The sequence below is a fragment of the Chenopodium quinoa genome, unplaced genomic scaffold (genome assembly GCF_001683475.1).
Source record: "Chenopodium quinoa cultivar QQ74 unplaced genomic scaffold, ASM168347v1, whole genome shotgun sequence".
Classification (NCBI taxonomy): Eukaryota; Viridiplantae; Streptophyta; class Magnoliopsida; order Caryophyllales; family Amaranthaceae; genus Chenopodium; species Chenopodium quinoa.
This window is the reverse complement of record NW_018744304.1, coordinates 5,270,596-5,294,646: the sequence shown is the minus strand read 5'-3', so window position 1 is coordinate 5,294,646 and position 24,051 is coordinate 5,270,596. Positions and strand designations below refer to the sequence as shown.

At 33.9% G+C, this 24,051-nt stretch overlaps 2 protein-coding genes and 1 pseudogene across 2 annotated transcripts in view; 1 reads left to right on the top strand and 2 right to left on the bottom strand.

Moving 5' to 3' along the window:
- Positions 1–4,816: 4,816 nt before the first annotated feature.
- On the bottom strand, positions 4,817–6,535 carry LOC110695839. Its single transcript, XM_021873064.1, has one exon. It carries the CDS (start codon positions 6,533–6,535, stop codon positions 4,817–4,819), a length of 1,719 nt encoding a protein of 572 aa, XP_021728756.1.
- A 388-nt stretch (positions 6,536–6,923) lies between these two features.
- On the bottom strand, positions 6,924–8,052 carry LOC110695692 (annotated as a pseudogene).
- A 1,300-nt stretch (positions 8,053–9,352) lies between these two features.
- The window catches only part of LOC110695687 (lysosomal Pro-X carboxypeptidase-like), a 98,056-nt gene continuing 83,357 nt past the window's right edge, over positions 9,353–24,051 (top strand). Inside the window, exons 1-6 of the mRNA XM_021872921.1 lie at positions 9,353–10,435; positions 11,077–11,266; positions 11,930–12,063; positions 13,061–13,173; positions 13,265–13,391; positions 13,557–13,712. Of these exons, the coding sequence (XP_021728613.1) occupies positions 10,061–10,435; positions 11,077–11,266; positions 11,930–12,063; positions 13,061–13,173; positions 13,265–13,391; positions 13,557–13,712 (1,095 nt within the window). The 5' untranslated portion in view covers positions 9,353–10,060. The remainder of the gene's footprint in view (positions 10,436–11,076; positions 11,267–11,929; positions 12,064–13,060; positions 13,174–13,264; positions 13,392–13,556; positions 13,713–24,051) is intronic.

Genomic DNA, 24,051 nt, shown 5'->3' with positions numbered 1-24,051 from the left:
AATTTTTACTATAATTTGTAAAAAATAAAACACATTTACCTCCAAAAAAATCCTAAAAGCATCCGCCTCTTTATGTCTTTCCTATTCTCTCTCCTCTCGTTCTCCTCTCTCTTCTTCTCCCTCTATGTCCTTCTCTCTGTATCTCCTCTCCTCCTCTCTCGTTCGCCTTTTCTCTCGTTCTCCTTTGTTTCTCTTTCCTCTCGTTCTCCTCTCTTTATCTTCTCTACTTTCCCCTCTTTTACCACCACCACGGCAACATTAACACCGACCTTAACAAGTAATCACCGATAATAACAAAAACAAAGGTTAGGGGTTATCTTATTTCGCCCTTTCTCTCTCTTCTCATGCTGATGAAATCAAAGGTTTTTAGGTCAAATTCGACCATGAAAACTCTAGATCTATAGTTTTCATGGTCGAATTTGACCTCTTAAACCCACTTTCGAAGTTATGTGTGGTTGAATTAAGGTATGTATCTATTTTTTTCAATTTTGATGTTATCTTGTTGTTTTATCGGATTTTTTTTTTACAATTTATGGTGGTTGTGGGTGGTGGCTGTTGGAGATCGTGTTTAGGGGCTTGGGTTGGGATTTTAATTTTTTTTCTTTATTTTTTTGTTAATTTCTAGGTTGTGATGTTTTTCGGTGGTGGCGGTGGTGATTGAGGTGGGTGGTGGGGTGGTAGATCTAGTTAGGTAGGTGGCTGTGGCGGTGGTGGTTGTAGATGGGTAGATCTGGCTAGATAGGTGGTTGTGGCGGTGGTGATTTAGGTGGGTGGTGGGGTGATAGATCTGGTTAGGTGGTTGGTGGGTAGGGGTTCTGGTGTGGGCTAGTGATACGATTGGTGGGGTTGGGTGTGGGTCTCGTAAGGGTTTGGCTGGTTGTGTGAGGTGGGGGTAGGTGGTGTGGGATGACGGCTTGCGGTGGTACGGGGTGGCGGTGTGCTTATTTTTTGTTTCTTTAAAAGCAATTTCCGACAGAAATTCCGTCGGAAATTCACGACGGAATTCAGTTTGTCGGAATTTTCCGACGGACTTTGCCGGGCCATAAATCACTTCCAACGGACTGAATTCCGTCGGAAAAAGTGCTTCCGACGGATATTCCGTCGGAAAAGGGTGATTCTCCGACAACAACTATTGCGACAACCGGTTGCGACGGAATTTCCGTTGGAAATGGGTTTTCCGACGGAAAATAGCACTACAAGAAAACAGGCGAATTACGACGGAAAATCCCCATCGGAAACACCTTGTTTTCCGGCGGAAAACTGATTTCCGACGTAATTTTTGTCGGAACTGGTTGTCGCAATACATCTTGTCGGAAAAAGGGCCTTTTCCGACGGAATTTCTGTCGGAAACGTGTTTTCCGACGAAATTCTGTCCGCCGGAAGTGAATTCCACGGTCGGGAAAGTCCGTCGGAAATTTCCGACGAACTGTATTCCGCCGGAAATCTTCGACGGAAATTCCGTCGGAAAATGCTTTTTTAAAAAACAAAAAAAAACTGTCTCCCACCCCCACCTATATCGCACCACCAGCCTGCACCACCACCCACCTAAATCGCACCACCAGCCGGCACCACCACCCACTACCCAACCACCAAAACCTATACCATAACCCCTACCCACCTAACCCTAACCCACCTAAATACAAATTTACCACCCAAATAAACCAAGATCTATAACCCTAACCACCACCCACCTAAAACTACCACTGCCGCCGAAACCCACCTAAAACCACCACTTCTGCCGAACTACAATCAACCACCCACCTAAAACCGCCACTACCGCCACCGAAACAAGCCAACCACAACCCAAAAATTAAAAAAAAAATAGAATCCCGACCTAACCCCCAAAATTCAAACACCAAAATTCAAAAAAAATCTGATAAAACAACAAAAAAAAATCAAAATAAATTACACATACCTTAATTCGACATAATAAAACCTTGAAATTGGGTTTAGGAGGCCAAATTCGACCACAAAAACTCTAGATCTAGAGTTTTTGTGGTCGAATTGGCCTAAAAACCTTTATTTGTTTTCTTCATGAGGAGAGAGAAAGGGCGAAATTGGAGGAAATTGTTGTTGATTCGTAGTCGATGTTGGTGTTGTTGTTGATGTTGGTGTTGTTGTTAATGTCGGTGCTGGTGGTGCGACGTTGGTTAGAGTTGGCGGTGGTGGTGGGAGATAAAGAGGGGAAAGAAGAGGATAAAGAAGGGGGAAGGATCGGAGAACGAAAGGAGAAGGAGAACGGGGATGGAGAACGAAGAGGAAAGAGAAGAAGAAAGAAGAGGAGAGAGCAGAGAACGAATAGAGAAGGAGAGGAGAGAGGAGAGAGAAGGGGAAAGAGGAAAGACAAAGGGAGAAGGGGCGGAAGAGTAGGATTTAGGGTTTTCTTAAGGGTCTTTTTTTTAAAATATAAAAAAATTATATTCCGTCGAAAATTCGTCGAAAATTTCCGACGGAATAATTATCTGTCGGAAAATGTAAGTTCCGACGGAAAAATTCGTCGGAAAGCACAGATATTTCGACAGATTTATATTCCGTCGAAAATTTCCGACAGAATTATTGACTTCGTCGGAATATTCGACGGAATAAAAATCCGTCGGAAATTTTCACTTTTCCGATGGAATAAAGTGTTCGTCGCAACTAGTCCGCCGCTATTTGCCTGTTTTGTTGTAGTGTAGGGTGTTTCCGACGAAAAATTTCCGTCGCAATTTACCTGTTTTCTAGTAGTGATTTTTTATTAAACTTTTACATTGACAAATGCGATAAAAGAAACGTGTCGTATATTATGGAACGGAAGAAGTATCTAATTAATTAACAATTTAACATTAGGAACAAGAAGTCAACAAGTGAAAAGAAAGTTTTGCAACCCAAAAAAAAAAAAAAAAAAAAACAGATCGAATGTCTTCCACAAAATCTCCAAATCAACATTGACGCCCAATCACAGATGTTAAGACTTGGACTTTGAATGTATTTGTTATTTAATTTGGGAATTATGCTCTATTTCTTATCCACTACTTGAACTCTTCTTATTTTATTTTTGTAGAAATGTGTAAATCTCCTTGAGACATGTCATTGCTTCAATATAAATAGCAAATATACAAGTATAATGAAGAGTCTCTCTACATAATTACACAAATAATAATCACAGAATATGAAGTGTTTCATATTCTAACACACCCCCGCAGTCGAAGCGGGAGGAGGCCGTACGCTGAGACTGGATCTGAAGTCAAGAAAAATTTGCCGAGGTAAACCTTTAGTGAAAATGTCCGCATACTGATAGGAAGACGGGACATGGAGAACCCGAATATGACCCATAGCCACCTTCTCGCGTACGAAATGAATATCCATTTCGATGTGTTTGGTGCGCTGGTGCTGAACGGGATTACAAGACAAGTATACGGCGGACACATTATCACAATAAACCAAGGTTGCACGTCGTAGAGGGCAATGGAGCTCCAGAAGTAGATTCCGGAGCCAACAAGTCTCGGCTACTACATTAGCGACGCCTCGATATTCCGCTTCTGCACTAGATTTTGACAATGTAGCTTGTCGTTTAGCAGACCATGGAATAAGATTATCTCCTAAATATACGCAGTATCCAGAAGTAGATCTGCGAGTATCCGGACAACCGCCCCAATCGGCGTCAGTGTAGGAGATCAAACCAGAAGGTGCAGAGCGATATAGATGAAGACCAAGATCAAGATTACCCTGAATGTACCGAATAATGCGCTTCAACGCATTGAAGTGAGGTTCCCGGGGAGCATGCATAAACAAACAGATTTGTTGCACGGCATAGGCAATGTCGGGTCTAGAGAAAGTGAGATATTGGAGAAGAAGGAGTTTGGTTTGGGCCAGTGGGATTTGGGCTGGACGGGGGGGTTGGGCCTGCGGCATGGGTAGCCCGCGTGCTGGCCGTGTCAGGCTGCACTGACCCACGGTCAGCCCGTGGGCTATTCTGCCCGGGTGCAGCAGGAAAGTGGGGCGGGCTGTGATGTTGGGCCGGTTGTGGAGTTTGCTGGGCCGAAAAGGTTGGATCAGCAAGGAGAAGAGGAGGGATGTTGAGAGTATCCTCTTTTAAGAAATCATAATCCAAATTTTGGAACTTCTTAATGTCAGAGAAGGGAATTATGTGTTCTTGAAATGTTACATGCCTTGAAATAATTGTTTTGTTAGAAGAAAGGTCAAAACAAAGATAGCCTCTATAGTCGCTAGGGTATCCCAAAAACACACATGGAATGGAGCGGGGAGCCAATTTGTGGGGTGCCGAGCGGACAAGTTTGGGTAACAAAGACAACCGAAAGTGCGTAGATGAGCATAAGAAGGGGTTCGACGATATAGAATTTCGGTTGGAGTTTTGTTGCCAAGGGTAGAGGTTGGAAGAATATTCAAGACATAAGCCACCATGTGGACAGCATATACCCAAAATGATGGTGGAAGAGATGCATGAAAGAGCATAGTGCGTGCCATGTTGTTGATTGTGCGAATAATTCTCTCGGCCTTACCATTTTGAGAGGATGTATGAGGGCAAGAAAATCGAAAGGACATGCCATTGTCCGCACAAAAGTTAAGGAAGGGGGAATTATTGAACTCACGGCCATTATCCGATTGAAACGTTTTAACATGCTTTTCAAATTGGGTGTGTATATATGCTCTAAACTGAAGGAAGATAGAGTAGACTTGTGATTTATATTTGATTGGATAAATCCAAAGAAAATGAGAAAAATCATCTAGAAACACCAAGTAATATTTATGTCCCAATTTGCTAGCAATAGGAGAAGTCCATAGATCAGCATGAATTAGATCAAAGGGAGAAAAAGTTTCACTCAAAGAAGACTGAAAAAGGAAGTCTAGCAAGTTTTCCCAAGGGACAAGAGTAGCAAAAATGGGCATTGTTGCCCTTATTACAATTTATAAAATTGTTGTTCCTAAGAAAATTAAAAACTGGTGCTCCTGGATGTCCAAGTCTATTGTGCCAGGTTGAAGGAGAAATAGCAGTAAATGAAATATGGTCATGTTCTCTTGCAGCGGAAGACGAAGAGAAAGGATAAAGGTCCCCTACACTATTGCACCTCGCTAGAACCGTCCCCGAATGAAGGTCCTTCACAGAAAAACCAAAAGGGTAAAACTCAATAGATACGGAATTGTCACATGTAAATTTCCTAACAGAAATAAGGTTCTTAATAATATTAGGAGCATATAAGACATTTTTGAGTTGAAAAGGGGTTTGAGGTGGTGGTGTTGAGGTGTGGCCGTAGCCCTGAATAGGAATGCGTTTGCCATTACCAACTAAAATAAACTGAGGAGTGCTCAAACTAAACAGTTGAGGAAGATTACCAGCATTGTGAGTGAGGTGAGAAGTAGCTCCCGTATACATATACCACCCGTCATTAGGAGGTTGCAGGCTCATAGAACTGTATGCTTTACCCAATTCGGTGGGATACATAAGAGGTCCATACCCTTGCTGCTGCTGGACTGGAGCAAAGTAGGCCTGTTGGGCCGGTCGAGGGCCCAAAATTGAGCCTTGAGGTCTCTGGAAAAACGCAGTAGGCTGTGTGGGATATGGGCAAGGGGGAGATGCCCATCCTCCCTGAACTGGGCCGGCCCACTGCTGATGAGGTTGGGCTTGTTGCTGATTGGCCCATGTGGGATTGGGCGGCTGGTTGAACCCGTGTTGCTGTTGGTGTTGTGTGGCACTTTGGGGCTTGCCACGCACACTGCCACCACGGATCTTACCCCCACGAAGGTTCCCACGACCTCGGCCGCGGCTGTTGGACCCACCGCCACGGCCGCCGGAGGTCCTCTGTGGTTCGATGGTGGTTTGCGGTGAAGCCGAAGAGTTGCCGGTGGGAGATTGCGCCACCAAGGCGTGCTGGGAATGTTCTTCCTGCTTTGATTTTCGTGTTTCTTCCAAAAGAAAACGTGAGCGGGCTGAGTTAAAGCTTGGTAGGGGGTCAGTTTGTTGTATCATGGCGGCGACGGTGTCATACTCCCCTTTAGGCAAACCAGTGATCAATTGCAAAATCATCTTGCTCTCCGATACGGGATTGCCGACGTTGCTTAGTTGATCCGCCAAAAGCTTGATCTGCCTTGTGTATTCCGACATGTTCGCGAAATTCTCAAGACGAATGGTGTTAAATTGCTCCTCCAAATAGACAGCACGAGTGTGCTTATTATCATAGAAAAGTTCCTCCAAACGTTTCCAAAGTACGAGCGCGGTGGCGCCGGGTTTCATGATTGTGTTGACAAGGTCCTTTGAAATGGTCCCATATATCCATTGTTTAACAATGGCATCCAAACGTTTCCATGTGAAGTCATCAATGTCAGATGGACGATCGACGGTAGTGTCTATGTGATCCAAAACGTTGAATGCACAAGCATGAATTCGGAAGAGCTCCACCCATGTGGCATATTGGCTTTCCTCTTGATCAAGGGTGATAGGCATGAGATTCTTGATGTTGGAGACAGCATAGGCCGGGTGGAAGGCTGGGGAAGAGGGGGGAGGAGGGGGAGGTGGAGTATCATTATTACCGTCAACCATGGTGGGAGGCAGAGGAGGGGCTACGGTGAGATTCCCAGGAACAGGGTATTAGGAAATTGAGGAGAAAAAAAATCCTAATGTTCCTAGTGGCTGTGATACCATGTAGAAATGTGTAAATCTCCTTTAGAGATGTTATGTCATTGCTTCCATATAAATAGCAAATATACAAGTATAATGAAGAGTCTCTCTACATAATTACACAAATAATAATCACAGAATATGAAGTGTTTCATATTCTAACAATTTTTAAAAGCTCCATAACTCTCCTACTATATTAAGACATTTTTTTTTTTTACCTCGATACACTAATGCATGTTTACTATTCTGTATAAGTACTCTAAATTATATATATGCGTTCATCACTCATTTTAGGACCAAAAGTAGTAAATGATTAAACTTTTCCATAATAATTCAATTTTGTAACAAGTAAAAGTAAGGAAATAAAATAATATCCCATGCATAGTAGGATGTATTTATAACATAATGTCAATCAACGTTGACGAACCAAGCCCATATCGATCACTTGGTTATTATTCAAATCAAAATATAAGCAAAAAAATAAATATATATTGTAGTGTTCTACATATCAAACACCACATAAACAATTTGTATAATTAGTTCAAACTCCAAAGTCGTGGAAGAATTAGGTGCTCATCCAAAATTGTGATTGGAGCTTCTTTACCATGTATTCATCTAGCTGGAAGGCCTTGCTTAGAACATCGACGGAGATAGGTGGCTCAGCCCCGAACACGGCCTTAGCAATAGTGACCGTACCAGGGTTTTGGCTGCTTAATCCGGCAATAGCAACAGCAGGAGTTTTTCCAGCATTAAATTGGAAATGAATGAGGCCTTGTGGAAAAACGAAAACATCACCTTTGTTAAGCACCTTAGCGAACAACTTGTTATCGCCGTTTGCAAGGTTGGAGGTTACGAAACCAACGTATAGGGTTCCTTCCATAACGGTAAGGATTTCACTTGCGCGTGGATGAGTGTGAGGAGGGTTTAGGCCATAGGGCGCGTAGTCAATCCTAGCCAAAGATATGCCGAGGGTGTTGAGCCCTGGAAGCTGTAACGCGGAGACTAGTGTGACATTGGAACGTAACATGTTGCCAGTGAATCCTGGCTTGTCTAGTCCATCGAAAAAGAAATCCTCAGGTTTGGCATCCATTGGATTCTTGCAGAATAATCCATTCACAAACACTGCAAATTAGTTAAAACCGTTAATATCAATTTGAAAAATAAAGTACTAAATGATGAAAATAACAATTATTCAAATCATTTGGGATCTATTGGGACAAAAAACATACGTTCTTTGTTTGGATTATTAACCGCAACACAGAAATCTTGTAGTTGAGTAGGATCTGTCGCGTAGGCCATGTAGGAAGACATGGCAAAGAAAATAAGGCAGGCAAGAAAATGACGAGCTTCCATCTCTAATATTCTTATGAAATTGGTATATTACACTTAATATATGTGAAGATTTATTACAAATTCAAGTTGTGATATTTGCATGCTAAATGATCCCTTTTTATAGTTGAGATTTGGGAAGCTATGATATGGTTCAAAGACGTATGTAAATACGTAGAATTGGTCGTTAATCATGAAACGTTCTTCTCTAATATAGTTTAGTTTTTCAATAAGAGCAGTTAATTAATGTAATGAACTTCTTCACTTAGCAGGTAATGACTTTGTCTATCTTGACACAGTCAAGGAGGATGTTTTCATACAATTCACTTAATTAGATAATTTTTTCCAAGTAGGTTAAAGAATGACGTTTTAACGCAATAGAGTAGTAGAAACTAGAAAGTTATGAAGTATTATAAATTCATGCACTACTAGAAAGTTATGAAGTATTATATATTCATGCATCTAGACTTTTCATACGTGAATTTTCTAATTATATGAAAAAAATTAAAACCCCAATAAAGTTGCAAGTTTATATCCTACTTACAAATCTATATTTAGGGCATGTTCATAATTACTTAACTGAGCTGAACTGAACTGATTGAAAAGTTGAGCTGAACTGAACTGAATAGAATTGAAATGAATATTTTATGAGAGAAGGAAATTAGAAGCTGAAATGAACTGATTGAAAAGTTGAGCTGAACTGAACTGAACTGAATAGAAGTGAAATGAATATTTTCTGAGAGAAAGAAATTAAGAGATGAACTGAACTGATTGAAAAGTTGAGCTGAATTGAATAGAACTGAACTGAACTGAATAGAACTGAAATGAATATTTTAAGAGAGAAGGAAATTAGTAGCTAAACTGAACTGAACTGAAATTAAGCTAAAATGAACAGGCCCTTAATTTCATAAAAAAAAAACTGAAATAGTACAAATTTATCCAACCTACTTACGTATCTATATTTCATTTCAAAAAAAAAAAAAAAAAAAAAAAAAAAAAAAAAAAAAAAAAAAAAAAAACTAGGTACAAGAAGGAATTATGAGCAAATTAAATTATTTCTAAAAATTGGTTGGAAAATTAATGTATTACTCCGTAGCCATTAGGATGCTAGGGGAAATAATCCCAAGTTATATACTTTTTATTATTGAAAGTTAAAAGACTTTTTGTCAGAAACTATCTTTTAAAAGCAATTTTTTGTGGAAAACTAATTATTAAAATAAATAAAAATATTGTAAGAAACTACCAATTACAATAAAAAAAAATACTATTTCTGTTTTTATAGTTGACACGTTTTGACTTTAGCACTATTTACACACTTTCCTTTGACCGTGTTTTGTGATTTATACGTAAGGAAAAATATAGTCATATGGGGTTTTGTAGTGTATGAAGAAGGTAGGAAGAAGAAGAGTGAAATCGGGGAGAGAGAGTGAGAGAGCCAGAAAAAAAAGGAAAAAAATAAAAAATAAAAAAGTGGGGCCCACTGACGGAAATTCCACCGGAATTGCTAAATGGGTGGTCATCTGAGTGTTTTTTTAAATTAGTGGGTGGTATTTTAAATTTTTTTTTTTTTGGGTGGTTATGTCAAAATAGGCATATTTTGTGGGTGGTAATTTGCAAATTTCCCTAATATTAATTTTATACAAATTTATCACATTTCAAGAAAAAGTCGTAATTTAAAAAAATAATTATCCGTAAAATGATCCTTAAAAACGATAATATTGACCAATAAGATAGAGTGGCACAATACAGAAGATTCAACTCATAGGTGACATGTCCCACAAAACAAACACACCAGCCAAATCCATGTTGCCAAATTGGTAATTTTAGTCTACTGCCAGAATCTCCGGTATAAAATACTTATAATTCTTGCACAAAAAACGGCACCATTTCCCAGAAAAAATTTCATCTTATAATTTGTTAAAATTTTTGTGTTTCCCAATTCCTAAATAAAATCACATAAATTCAAGAAAAGATCTTTAATTAGTTTCCTACTACTCTTCTTCTACTCAACTCCAAAACTCTTCATTCTACCTAATTTCTTATCACACAAAATAACCCAATAACTTAATTAAACCTTCAAATTTATTTTGTGTTTATTTTATAATACTAATCATATTCATGGGTTTTCAATGCATTGTTCTGTTTCTTTTCTTGTTATCCTCCCCTGCATTAGCCAAGTTTAGTCCTAGGTTTCCCTCCTCGATCGTTCGACCCGAGCAGCTAGCTCAAATTACAAACATTAATGATGAAGCAAAGCCTTATGAAACAAGGTATTTTACACAAATACTTGATCATTTCAACTTTAATCCACAAAGTTATCAGACTTTTCAACAGAGGTATTTGATCAATGAAAAATATTGGGGTGGAGCTAAAAAGAATGCCCCAATATTTGTTTATATGGGTAATGAAGGAGATATCGAATGGTTTGCGCATAATACTGGTTTTATGTATGAGAATGCTCCCCATTTTAATGCTCTTCTTGTTTTCATTGAGGTACATAATCTTCTTCCTATATATTTTTTTACGCTATTACGGATTTACGGAGTTAGTGAGGATCTTTTGAAATAAAATCTACATAACCAAATGTTATAGATACATCCAGGTGTACATAAAAAATTGTGTCTTAATAACATAAATGATATGTTTCTTCCATATAAGAAAATTTTAAGTGTAAAGTTGTAAAATATAAACAAGAATTCGGAAAGGAAATAAATATGACTTGAAGATGAGATTAGTATGTAATAACTATTTTTTTTTTTTCCAATTTGTGTGGTTATATTTCAAGGTTTGCTTGATAAATACATGTATAACTAGTAATTATTAATATTTTGTAGAAGTATTCATCTATTTTTATAAAATCATTAACCCATTTATTTAATCTAGCTTTCTTTGATTATATAACTTGATAATATTTTTTTACTAAATATATAAAGACGTAACTATTATATACACCGTATTATATAAATGTTACTAAATTTGTCTTAATTCAATAATTTTTTATAGATTTTATTAATTAAAATTTATTAAAATTTTAATAATAATCAATATGTGCTGGCGAACTTAAGAAAATGATAAAAGAAATGAAGTTTGAATCGATGAAAAATCATAATGATATATTATTGGTGTGGTTGTAGCATAGATACTATGGAAAATCAATACCATATGGAGGAGACAAAGAGGTTGCGTATAAAAATGCAACTACACAAGGCTATCTTAGCTCAACTCAAGCATTGGCTGATTATGCAACTCTTATACTTGACCTTAAAAACAATCTCACTGCTTCTGAGTCTCCTGTAGTAGTCTTTGGAGGATCTTATGGAGGAAGTATGTTTCTTTTTTTAATCACATCTTTTTTTTTTTTTTTTTTAGATCCAACTATTTTCGTCCATCCTTTCATCTTATCTTACCACTTAACGACTTTAATTTGTTAAATTTCTTATCTCATATCGATATACTCCGTACTGTTTTTGTTCGTTTAAAATACATTTATATTAATGCATGCTTGCTTATTATTTTAAATTCTAACTCAATAACTAACTCTAATTTATATCTGTAAAACTTATGTATAGTTAATCTTGAAAGATAGTTAGTACTTAATGCTTCCTCTGTTTTTTTTTTTATATAATAATACAACGTTTGGACTTAGAGTCTGTTTACATTTACTGAACTAAGATGAACTGATTGAAGCTTAGCTGAATTGAAATTAAGTTGAAGTGAATAGACCCTTATATACTTTTAAAACATTCATATTATATCATTTATTATAATTTATAAAAAAAATTGAAATTAATAGGAAAAATGTGTGAAAGAGAAAGGTTTTTTTTTTTTCTTTGTTAGTTTGTTAGTAATTTGACACTCTATTCCTCTGGTTGTTGTTACTATCTAGGAATATAGTTAAGGAGTAGTTATTATTGAAAATTGTGATAAATTCAAGAATATAATTTCTGGTTTCAAAGAATATAATTTCTGTCATGTTGTTAATTGCAGTGCTAGCTGCTTGGTTTAGACTGAAGTACCCACATGTAGCAATTGGAGCATTGGCTTCTTCTTCTCCAATCCTCAATTTTGGAAACCTCACTTCTCCTTTCAGCTTCAACAACATTGTTACTCAAGATTTCAGGGTTTCTCCTTTTCTATATATAATAACTTCTAATTATTTTATTAATTACTCCTTATTACTTAGAAGTGCATCTCCAAATTTCAATGTTATACTTGTCTTATATTCTCCATATAATATTCATTTATGTATTGGTATTGATTCGTCAACTGACAAATTATATAACATTACGTGCTATTTTTAAATTACCACATACATGGTTTAGGTAATATGTATAGCATATAATTTGAAATGATATTTAAAAATAGCTAGATATATGGTTAGGTAACAATAAAAAAATAAAGTGTATGTAAGCATACAAGTTTTATAAAGTAATTAACTAAGTTAATTCCTAGCAATGGACCAACCTAACTCATATCCTTACGAATGATTAAAGAAAATAATATGATACCACAAATTTATACAATAGAATATGATTGTTGTCATTTATGTCGATAGTCATAAAATAAGTCACGTTAACAATGGTGAAAGGAAATAATAGAGAGAAAATTATATAAATCAACATTTGCTTCACAAATGCACACATAATGATACAAACTAAGGAATCTTCCGTCTCAAATGATAGAATCAATCACCAAGCAATATTAGTACATTACAATTATTATTGTTTGATATTTTTATATTATTATTATACGATACGAGAAAATGGTAATTACATCAAGTTAGTGAAAGCCGCCTAATAAAGACAAAAACAAAAACATTTGACATGAATCTATTGGTACAATGGTCCCATTGGACCCATACGTCAAAAGCATTCAATTGGCTAATCATTTGGTAGAATTATTCTTCTAAAAAAGTATGCTTAAATTTGTGAGGAATCTTGCATTATATATGGAATTTTGTATTTTTTTTTTTTTTACTTATATGAGAATCTAGAATAATTCATTTTCTTTTTTATATTTATAAGAACAGAAAGGCTAGAATAATAATTAATTAGTATGCTAATTAGATTTTGCTTTGATTAGTAACTATAAGTAACATTATTCTTGCATAACTTTCAGAGTGAAAGTGAAAATTGTTATGAAGTGATCAAAGAATCATGGACACAAATTGAAGAAACCGCGAAGCAAAACGGAGGGTTGGAAAAGCTTAGGTCTTCATTCAACATTTGCAAGTAAGATGAATTTGAAGAAACATTAAAATTTACGACAAAATAATATATTGAGAAAATTGACTATTTAATTAATAATTTTGATTATATACAGGAACATTACTATTTCTGCGGATGAAATTGAGAGTTGGTTGAGCACGGCTTATATTTATACTGCTATGACGGACTATCCTACTCCCTCTAACTTTCTCAACCCCTTACCTGAATTTCCTGTTAAACAAGTAATATTTCGTTAAGACTCTATTTGAACTTAACAACTCTAGTTCGAACCATATGTTATGTTTTTTTAACCAACATGACATGTTTGTTGCATAATTAATTTTCTTTTTCCCTTATTTTAAACTTGGTATTATTTTGGCATGCTTTCTAATTTCTTGACATTGCAGATTTGTAAAGCAATCGACAACCCATTATTAGGGAATGATACATTTGCCAAGTTATATGGAGCTGCCAACATTTACTACAATTACTCAGGAAACTTGAATTGCTTTGATATAGCAGGTGATAATGATAAGCATGGTCTTCAAGAGTGGACATGGCAGGTTTAATATTTTCTCCTCTAATCTCCTCATTTTATAAACTTTTTTTAGTTTTATTTTTTGAGAAACATTTTTATTAACTATTTATAACTTAATACATAGGTAGGTCCCCAACATATACTTTGTATAATAAATAAATATAATCGATTTATTCATGTACAATTTAGAGGTGAGTAAAAAATCTTGTATTTAAATCAAATTGAAGGGACCAAGTTTTTAACCTTTTATCATTCACTTGTTTAAAACAATTGTGCTCAACTGCTCAAGCATATTCCTTAAGTTCATATACAAGCTAAGTAAGGCGAGTGATGAGAATCGATCCCAGGATCACCTAGGACTGGAAGGGGAGCTCTTACCACTTGAGCTATCTCTCACTCTTAGATCAAAGTATAGTATATGGTTGTAGGCTTGTGGCATATGGTTTACAAGTTTTATTTAACTATACTAAAAAAAAATTCTTAATAAATAAAATAAAACTGTCATAAGATAGTTTTGGAATTTTCCCAAAATTAAAGCGGACATGATAGATGTTATGAGGTACAACTTCTCTCATATTGTCATCTTGATTATGGAGGTATATGCATTGTAAGGCTAAGATAATTTAGTAGGAAGTAGGGTATAGAATGTAGATGATAAGGTATCCAATCACATCAAAGATTCCAAATAAAGAAGTAAACAAAGGCTAAGGTATCTTTTCTGGTGTAGGCCGATTTATAAATACCTATACAACTATAAAAATTTGGCCTATTTGTACTTTTGTTAAGTTTAGAAATTTGGGCTTCATTCTAGGATTAGGATTGGTGAAAGGAACTACACCATTGAAATGAATAATAATCAACTAATGTGGTAGGTGGTGGGCTCCTTAAATCAACAAAATTGATTAGGATATGTTGCGCATCTCCGAGTAATGGTGGTCTTTCTTAGCAAGACTTATACAATATTATAGATTTATTCTTATTATGTTATAAAAAACAAAAAAAAAAAAAAATTATTCTTATTAAGAATAGCATCGATCTACATATCAATCGGCACGATAAATTAGGAATGACAAATGGGTATAATTTTTGGTGGACTTTATACCGTACTTGTTTTAGTTAATTAAAGCAATCAGTATTGGTACAACAATTAGTATGGGTGTAGTTGGCTTCATTGGATATTGGGTAGTTGTATCTGACCTGCTAAATTGTCATCTCTACACATAATCATATTATACATTTAGAAGGAAGTATTATAATCAATACTATTAGGTTAATCTTATGACTTGCCTAGAATATTGGGGGCTTAAACCAAACTACCATGATACAAGATATGGACTAATAATTATTAAGGCCAATTCCTTAGAGTGGAGATTTTAGGGAAATCTGTCCTACAAGTATACTATAATAAGTTAGGTGAGACCATGAGAGTTGACCTTATGACCTTAGGTCTAACCTTCTGAAAGTCATAGAGCTAGTCAACTGCTCTAAACTCTTATCTCAAGTAATTGTAAGCTATATTTGACCTTGTTTTCATCACTTAAAAAATAACATTATTTTTATTGATTAGATTTTTTGTTAGGTTTATTAATTTTAAATCTTTTTCTTAAATTGTGATCATATTTTTAATTAATAATATTTTTAAGGGTTATTCCTATATATTCCATTTGTCCCTATTTATTTGCTCTTTTTTACTTTTCACGATCTCGAAGATTCCTCTTAAAACGTATATAACTCCAATTTCATACGGGTAAAGATTATAAAAACTTGATATTAATAAAATATACAACGAGACAAATCTAACAAGACCCCATACGACTATATTATCTTTATTGATTAATGAGAATTTATGGTTAAAATTTTTGAAATTTGACCTATTTATTTGCAATGGGACCAAAAAATAGAGACATTGGGAAAAACTAGGTTTTTTTTTTGAAGGAAGAGGGAATAACTAGAAGTGTAAGGTTACTCTTTTACTCATTTATTATTTAAAAAATAATAATAATAAAATAAAATAAACACTTGAATGTGCCATAAAAAAGCATTTATTTTTTCTATTTCTACCTATGATTAAATGTAAGACATCCTCTCTCTCAAAAAAAAAAAAAAAAAAAAAAGTAAGACATCCACCGTCTTGAATAAAATGTTGTCATTCTCATGAATAAAGTTTGAAGGTCTTTCACAAAAATAAAACCAAAATAATTCAAAGGAAAAAATAATCGTTCTAGGTCCTCAATTCACCGTAAATTGGTAACCTCATAAAGTGGGAAATTTTTCGGTTGACATGATGCAATTTTATAAATCATGCAAAGATTGCATGAAATGGGCCAGGTTATCATACAATTTTTAGAAAAAGTATGGGCCCAAAAAATTATCATGCTTATTTATTGTTCATTCATTGTATAACAAATTCCATTTTAGTGTCTTTCAATAGAAAATAACACAAATTATTCAAATTATTCAGTAGAAAACCCAATCAAAGCTTGTCTAAGTGATGAATTCAACATAAAGTTTGTGCTGAATGCTGATGATCATGAGAAGTTGAGAATGACCATATATAGAAAGCTACAACTCTATTATTAAAGTAGGAAATTTTTTGATAATACATACATAAATACTCCACCTTTTACCTCAGGATAGCAACGGCTTGACTACGTGTGGTCAATACACCACTTATACTTGGAGATTATGTTGACCTTAAGTCCTTAATACATACAAGAAAAAAGCTAACGGTGTTGCAGATTATGTTATCTTGTTATGATATAAAATGAACAGTCATCAACAAATAAACCTCTTAGATGCACCATACATTTTCCTACTTTATTACCCCGTAGTTCAAATAAATTGTACTCCATACGTCTTAATCTTGATAGAAAGATGGATTTCTTTGTCATTGTGTAACTTTCAAAAAAAAAAAATACTCCCTCTATCTCCAAAATTTCAACCCTTTTGGTCTAATTTTAGTCCCAAATAATCGACCCATTTGCATTAAAATGTCCACCAATTTACAACAATATTTGTGCAAAATTAGCTTCCCAATATAAAATTTTGTTTTTCCATGTATTTTTAATACTTTATCTCTCTACTCTTTTATAAAACCCATGTAAATTTATCTTTCCAATATATTTTTATTTCTTTTTTACTCGGGTAATAAAGTTTCTTAATAACCGCAAAATCAACCCAAAAGGGTCGAAGATTTGGAGACGGAGGGAGTAAAAAACTAAAATAAAGAAATTAAAAATTTATGGAAAATAAAGATTTTCAACCAAATTATGTCAAGATAATTCCTAAAAGTTGCATAAGAGGAAATGGGGAATAACTCCTATATTTTTTTCATGATAACTAATTTCAAATGTAATTCATAAGCTTTTACACAATTTTTTGTGTGCGATATTGTACCGTGCGACACGGTTAATTGAGCTACTTGGTCATGGGTTACTCGAGTTGTTGGGGTTACTCGAGTTGCTAGGGTTACTCAAGTTACATTACTCGGCCAGGGGTTACTTGAGTTACTCTTGACCGAGTAACCCCTCGAGTAATCCATAACCAGGCCGAACCCCTCGAGTAACCTTGATCGAGTAACCCCTTAAGTAACCCCTAATTGAACCCTCAAGTAACCTTGACCGAACTCCTTAAGCAACCCCTTAACGATTACTCGAACAATCTCTAACCGGACTCCTTAAATAACCCCTAACCAAGGTAACTACAGTAACCCATGATTTAGTAACCCCTAATCGAGTAACCCCTCAAGTAACCCTTGACTGAGTGAACCTCTCGAGTAACCCATGTCCGAACTCCTCAAGTAACCCATGATCGAGTAACTCGAATAAGCCCCGACTGAATACCTCGAATAACTTCTAACAAAATAACTCGAGTAACCCCTGCTGCACCAAAAAGTTGATGTAGCTTTTATAGTAAAACAAACTAAAAGATGATTGTTTTTTCATGTACAAAAGAAAGAAAAAAAAAGGATTTAGGTGTTCATAATATGTTGGCTAAATAACAAGTATTTTAACGATTGGGTGAACTTACCGGCAATATGATGCATACCCATTACTTATGTCTTGATTATATGTAGAGAGTCATAAATAATATTCTGTAAATAATAAACGAGATTTAATTCTAAAGGTCTGTTCTGTTCAACTTAATTTTAGTTCAGTTCAACTTCGATTAATTCAGTTAACTTTACTTCATAATTTCTTTCTCTCGTATATAATTCATTTCAGTTCAATTCAGTTCAGTCCCAATCAATTTAGTTCAGTTCAACTCAGTTGTTTTCAATAAATCGAAATAGGCCTTAAGTTAGCATATATGGTGGGTCGTTAATATACCTTGGATAAATGGATACCCTGTAATAAGTAATCGCCACAACTCTCATGATACAAGAATATAAGCCCAGCATAAACAAAAGACACAATGAAGCCCACCAACATCTAGCATTCCAGCGCTCAAAGCGTAAGCCCATTGAGTCTCCTAAGAGGTAATTAGTATACACTAGACCCTAGTGTAGGTACCATAACCTACACCCCCTACAAAACGCAGCGTTTTGCGTTTTTCCCCTACCCCCACAAACTACAGTAACTACCCCCACTAACCACAGTAAAAAAAAAAAACTATCCATATCAAATTATTCTCTCTCTAAAAACCATCTTCTTCATTTTTGTAGAATTTCTCTCTCATCAACACCGTCGAATCGGAACGAAATTCTCTTCAAATTATTGCAAAATTGCTTCAAAACACTTCATAATTACTTCAAATGTCTGATATTCGAGATGAAATTAAACAATCGCAGCAGCATTTTGATAAAGAGTAAGTAATTTTGTTCATTTGATTACGATTTTAGTACAATTTTTGTATGAAGCATAATTTTGGTTCTTTTCCTTGTGATTGTAGAGTGATTTTGCAAAAAAACGCTTTAGAGAAGAACATGGAAGATAAAACTGGAAAATCAGAGCAAAATGTTACCAAAGAGTAAGTAATTTTGTTCATATTCTTGCGATGACAATTATAGTGCGATTTTATGTGTGAAACCTAATTTTTGTTCAATTTTTTGCAATTGTAGTATGATTTTGGAGAAAAATACTTCACAGACGAGTAATTTGTTGAAAATTTCTGAAGAAATGTATGAACCCTAACTTTTGTAAAACCTAATTTTTGTTAAAATTTTTTGCGATTGTAGTAATTGTTCTAAGATTTTACTGAAAATAACTAAAACATTAACAATTTATTAAATAAAACAGAGACGATGATGATGATGTACCTCTTCAGTCAAGAGTAGACAAATTGAAAAAAAACCGCCAAAATGATCCAATTGTAGATCCGGAACTTTTAAAAGATATTGACAAGTCAATTGGTACGGATTTAACAATGTCTCCACTACCAAGGTAATTAGTCATTTACAGAATATATTATGTTCATGTCTAATATGCTAGTTGTATTTGATAAAATTGGTTTTATCTTTGTTTAATATGTTATTTGTATATGATCATATTTGATACTCATAATGTTCATTTATAGATATAGTTATGATCATATATTTATATTTGTTCATATGAGTATTTATTGAGATTTAAAAACAAAAGTACATTTCATTGAAACATCATTGTATATGATCATATTTGATACTCATAATGTTCATTTATAGATATAATTATGATCATATATGTATATTTGTTCATTTGAGTAGTCATTGAGATTTAAATAACAAATATACATTTCATTAAATCATCATGCACATATATAAATATGATAATAATCATTTCAGTGATATGCATTCAAACTAATGTCATGTAATTAATTTATAATGTAGTGATGTGCCATTTAGAGTGATACACTTGCTTCAATTTAGAGATGGGAAATCTGAACCATTAACTCTAAAGAAGGTTATACAACAAAATGAATATGGTAATAGTTATGAAAGATACACTTTAAACAAGTAAGTTTATATGTATAAAATAATTGTTTTTACATTCAATTATTGTACATTGTATATATATACCAAACTTATTAGGTAATTCTTAAAATTTTAGTGAAAAAAAAAAGGTTCGAGTGAAATTTGTTATGTCAAAATCAAGACCACCAGAGACAAATCAAACAATAAGGTATAAAAGCTTTATACAAAATAACTAATTATCTTCTTCATTGTATAAATTAGTTCATACTTTAATATCATATTATATAAAATAATTCTGTTTTTTTTAAGTGAACAAAGTGAGAACATTCCTGCTACTAATGCAACAACTAAGAGTGTGTCTGCTACACATAACACAACTGACAAAGAGAGCAGGGATGAAAGGTATACTAATGATCAATTTTATATAAACAAATGTTCATTTTTATAACAGTATATTTTATGTACAATTTATGTGCATTTTTTATTTAAAGTATTTCTTAATATTGATTTCAGCAAGCAAGAAGAAGTTCAACCAAAAGTGCAAAGCAATCCAGTAAAGAATAGTCTTGGCCAAAAGTAAGAAAACTTAAATGTTCAATTTAGATAGACTATATGTTCATTTGAAAATCAGTACAAAAAAGTTTGCTCATGGCCAATAGTAATATAAGTTATATGTTCATTTTTTTATTTACTAATCAAAATTGTAAATTCAAACATATTTTTAATGAAATATCAGAAAACCCAAAGATGATTCAAGAATAACAACATTAAAGGACAAGATGCAAGAAATACATTTAGACATAGAGAGAAACCCAAAGTATGTTTAAATTTAAATAATTGAATTAATTTAATCAATTAATGAATATATTTCAAAGTTAATATCATACATTTACAGAAAGTACAAAGAATCGACAATCAGAATTATGAGAAATCTCAAAAGAATGGAAAAGGCAAGCAAGGAAATCAGGAAAGGTAAATGATCATATTTATTGAATATTTTTGTTTAATAGTCATAAATATCAATTTTAACAATACTATTACTTTTGAAGGTGAAGCAAAAAAGAAAGAAAAAGGGCCAATAGAAGAGAAAACTGTGGAAAAAGGTAAAAATTTTAAAATGTACATTTTTATTACAAAAAATGTTCATATTGGAAAAGCATAATATTAAATATTCAATAAGATTAAAAAAATTAAATTTTAACTAAATAAATTTTAATAGAAGTACAAGAAGGAAAAAAAGGGACTGAAAAAGAGAAAAGCCCTAAAGACAAAACTGTGGAAGATGTCTTTCCAAAGACAACAAATGTAGAAGGTAAAAATTTATAAATGTACATTTTTATTACATAAAATGTTCATATTGGATCTACATAATATTGAATGTTCAATAAGATTAAAAAAATATATAAATATTAACTAATTAAATTTTCATAGAAGGACAAGAGGGAAAAAAAGAGCCTGAAAAGGAGAAAATCCCTAAAGAGAAAACAGTGGAAGATGAGTCTACAAAGACAACAGATCCGAAAGGTAAATAGTGGAAAATGTACATATTCATTACCTGAAATGTTCATTTATATTGTATATAGTAAACTTTTGTCATCCAATTTAATAATGTTTATTTAATCTTTTATATTTGATCATTTCATATGCAGCACAAATTGCACCTGATTTTGTTCAAATTGAGGATGAAACTTATCTTCTAGATCAAGATGATGATAAAGTTTCCACAAAACTTAGTGAGGAGACAGCTCCATCATCACAAAAAAGTGATCAGTCAACCAAAATGAAAACAAGATACAAAATGGTTGCAAGGAAAAACAAAAACAAAAGCCTTGTTGTTGTGCCAAGTGGTAGAATTACAAGGAGCCAAGGTAATCATAATACTTTTCTGTTACACAATAAATATTACACTTTCAAATATACTAACATAAATTTTTTTAAAAACAATAGATGTTCTGTTAGATGAATCTAAAAAGGGAAGCCTGAAGAAGGATGTTGAGCCTGCTAAAGAAACCGCAAAAATAGGACAGAAGAGAAGAATGTCTACAAGGAATTTTCCTATTCAAAAGGAAGCTGATGCACCACCTCCAGCACCTACTCCAATAAAAAAAATGGCAGGTGCTCCTGCTGAATATCCTCCAGACCAAGGCAAAAAGGGTAAATGTTCAATCTTAATGTATAGAATGATCATTTATGATGGTATATCATTAATGTTCAATTTCAATATATAGGTGGGAAAAAGAAAACTCTAGAAGTGAAGAAAACTTCTAAGGTTGCTGGCAAAAGAAAAGCAGGTATATAATGATATATTATAAATGTTCAATTTCTATATATAGAATGATCATTTGAGAAAACAATTTTGTTCATTTTATCATTTGCTTACTGTACATTTTCAATACTTAAACAAAATTATATATTTAATTTTCAGATGTCAGTCCTGCCAAGAGAAATGCTGGAAAGAGAAAAAAAATACAAGAAGTACCATCAGATGAACCCTCTCAAGATCCTGACAGTGATGATGATAGTGAAGAGTCAGTTTATAGAGCAGAAGAAGAGCCTGTCAGTGAGGATGATTATGAGGTGGAGGAAGAGGAGGAAGAGGAAGAAGTAAAGCCAAGGAAGAAACAGGCAAAGAAAGGGAATTCAGTGAAGGCAAAGGTTGAAAAGGAGGAGCAAAAGATGGTACTGTATGATGAAGGAAAGATTGAAGGTAGGAGAAAAAAGAAAATGAAAACTGAAATGGTTCAAGCAATAGAAACTGATGAAGTTGAGGAAATTCAGGAAGATGAATTTGAGGAAGAGAAATCTTCAAAGAGAGGAGGACATGTGAAGTTCATTGCATGGATAAAAAAGATGACACCTACCCAAAAACAACAAATTATTGATATAGGGTTAGGATCACTTCTTGACATTAGTTTACCTCAACTTGATCAAAAGTTCTGTAACTGGTTATTGGGAAGTTTTGAAGAAAATAGCCAGTATTTTGAACTACCAAAGAATGAAAAAATAGAAATTGAGGTAGAGGATGTTAGGGTAGTTTATGGCTTGCCTACAGGAGAAATTCCAATTGTTGAGCCAAAGTCTGATAAAATTAGTGAGGAGTATGCAGAATTTCTGAAGAAATGGAGAAAATCATGGTCAGGAAAAACTCCATCAGTGAGTCAGGTATGATCAGTTTTAAATGTTCATTTTAAATACATTAAATGATCAAAAGTATAAATGTTTTGTTCATTTTGTTTGCAGATTGTGAATGGATACATAAATGATAAATTCACCAACAACAGACCACCAAGTGAACATTTCATTACTAACTTTTTAGCAGTGGCTGTGAACTGCTTGATGAAATGTGTATCAAACAATCAATGCCATTTCAAATTTCTTTATTCTATGATGGACAAAGAAAACATAAAAAATTTGAACTGGTGTCAGTTTGTATATGACTCACTTATCAAATGTCATGTTGATTGGAGAAAGCAGCAAGGCAAGGGGTTCTACAAAGGCCCTCTTCAATTTCTGATGGTATATTCTTAGATACAAGATGTTCATTTAAATTTAAATAAATGCACTTTTTTTTATTGTTTATGTTCTGTTCCATGTTTTCTTTTTTCTTGTAGTTGTTCTATTTTGATAGAGTTCAGAGGTTAGACAAAAGGCCTCCAAGAACAATTCCTATCATATCTGCATGGAATAGAGACATGGTTCTTGAGAGGTTGAAGATTGAATTAGAATTGGGATTTGGGAGAGGGAAAATTCTACCAAGGATTGCTGCAGAAGTTGAAGAAAGTCCTAAGGTTATAAAATGATCACTTTTGTTAACATAAATGTTCATTTGTATAATCTGAAATGTTCAACTGCATAATTTTTAATATTCATTCATATAGGTTTTTATGGATGATTTTGTTTCCCTGGTAAAAACAACTTGTTCAAACCTGTCAAAGCTTTCTTCAAAATTGGTGAAGGCAAAGGATATCTTCCCTGGAAATGACTTGGTGAAAAAAGTTGATGAAGTTTTAGGAAAGGTGGTAGCTAGGGAACCATCAATTCTAAGCCAAGATGAAGAATTCTTTGGCAGTGAGGATTTCCTAAATGCACTTGCACAAGCTGAGAAGAATCTGATGCAAGGGTCTGAAAAGCAAACAACTGAGAAGCAAATGACTGGGAAGAAATTAACCAAAAAGGGAAAGGAAAAAGAACAAGAATATGACATCAGAAAAGCTTTCAGCTTGGGGTTGACTCCACCTTCTCCAGCCATTGGTAAATTCTAACTAAAAGAGACTATATATCCTAATTTTTATATGAAAAATTCTAAATTTGTGGTCTAAATTGTCCTAAACAGAAACAGGGCCCACCTTTTCAACACTTGGTGATATAATTGAACAACCAATAATTTCAACAAATGGTAATATGTTCATATATTTAATAATAATGTACATAAACTTAAGTAGAAATGTTCATTTCTAATTATTATGTGTAAATA

Coding starts and splice junctions, on each gene's coding strand:
- LOC110695839 (XM_021873064.1), bottom strand. CDS start 6,535: ATGGTTGACGGTAATAATGATACTCCACCTCCCCCTCCTCCCCCCTCT.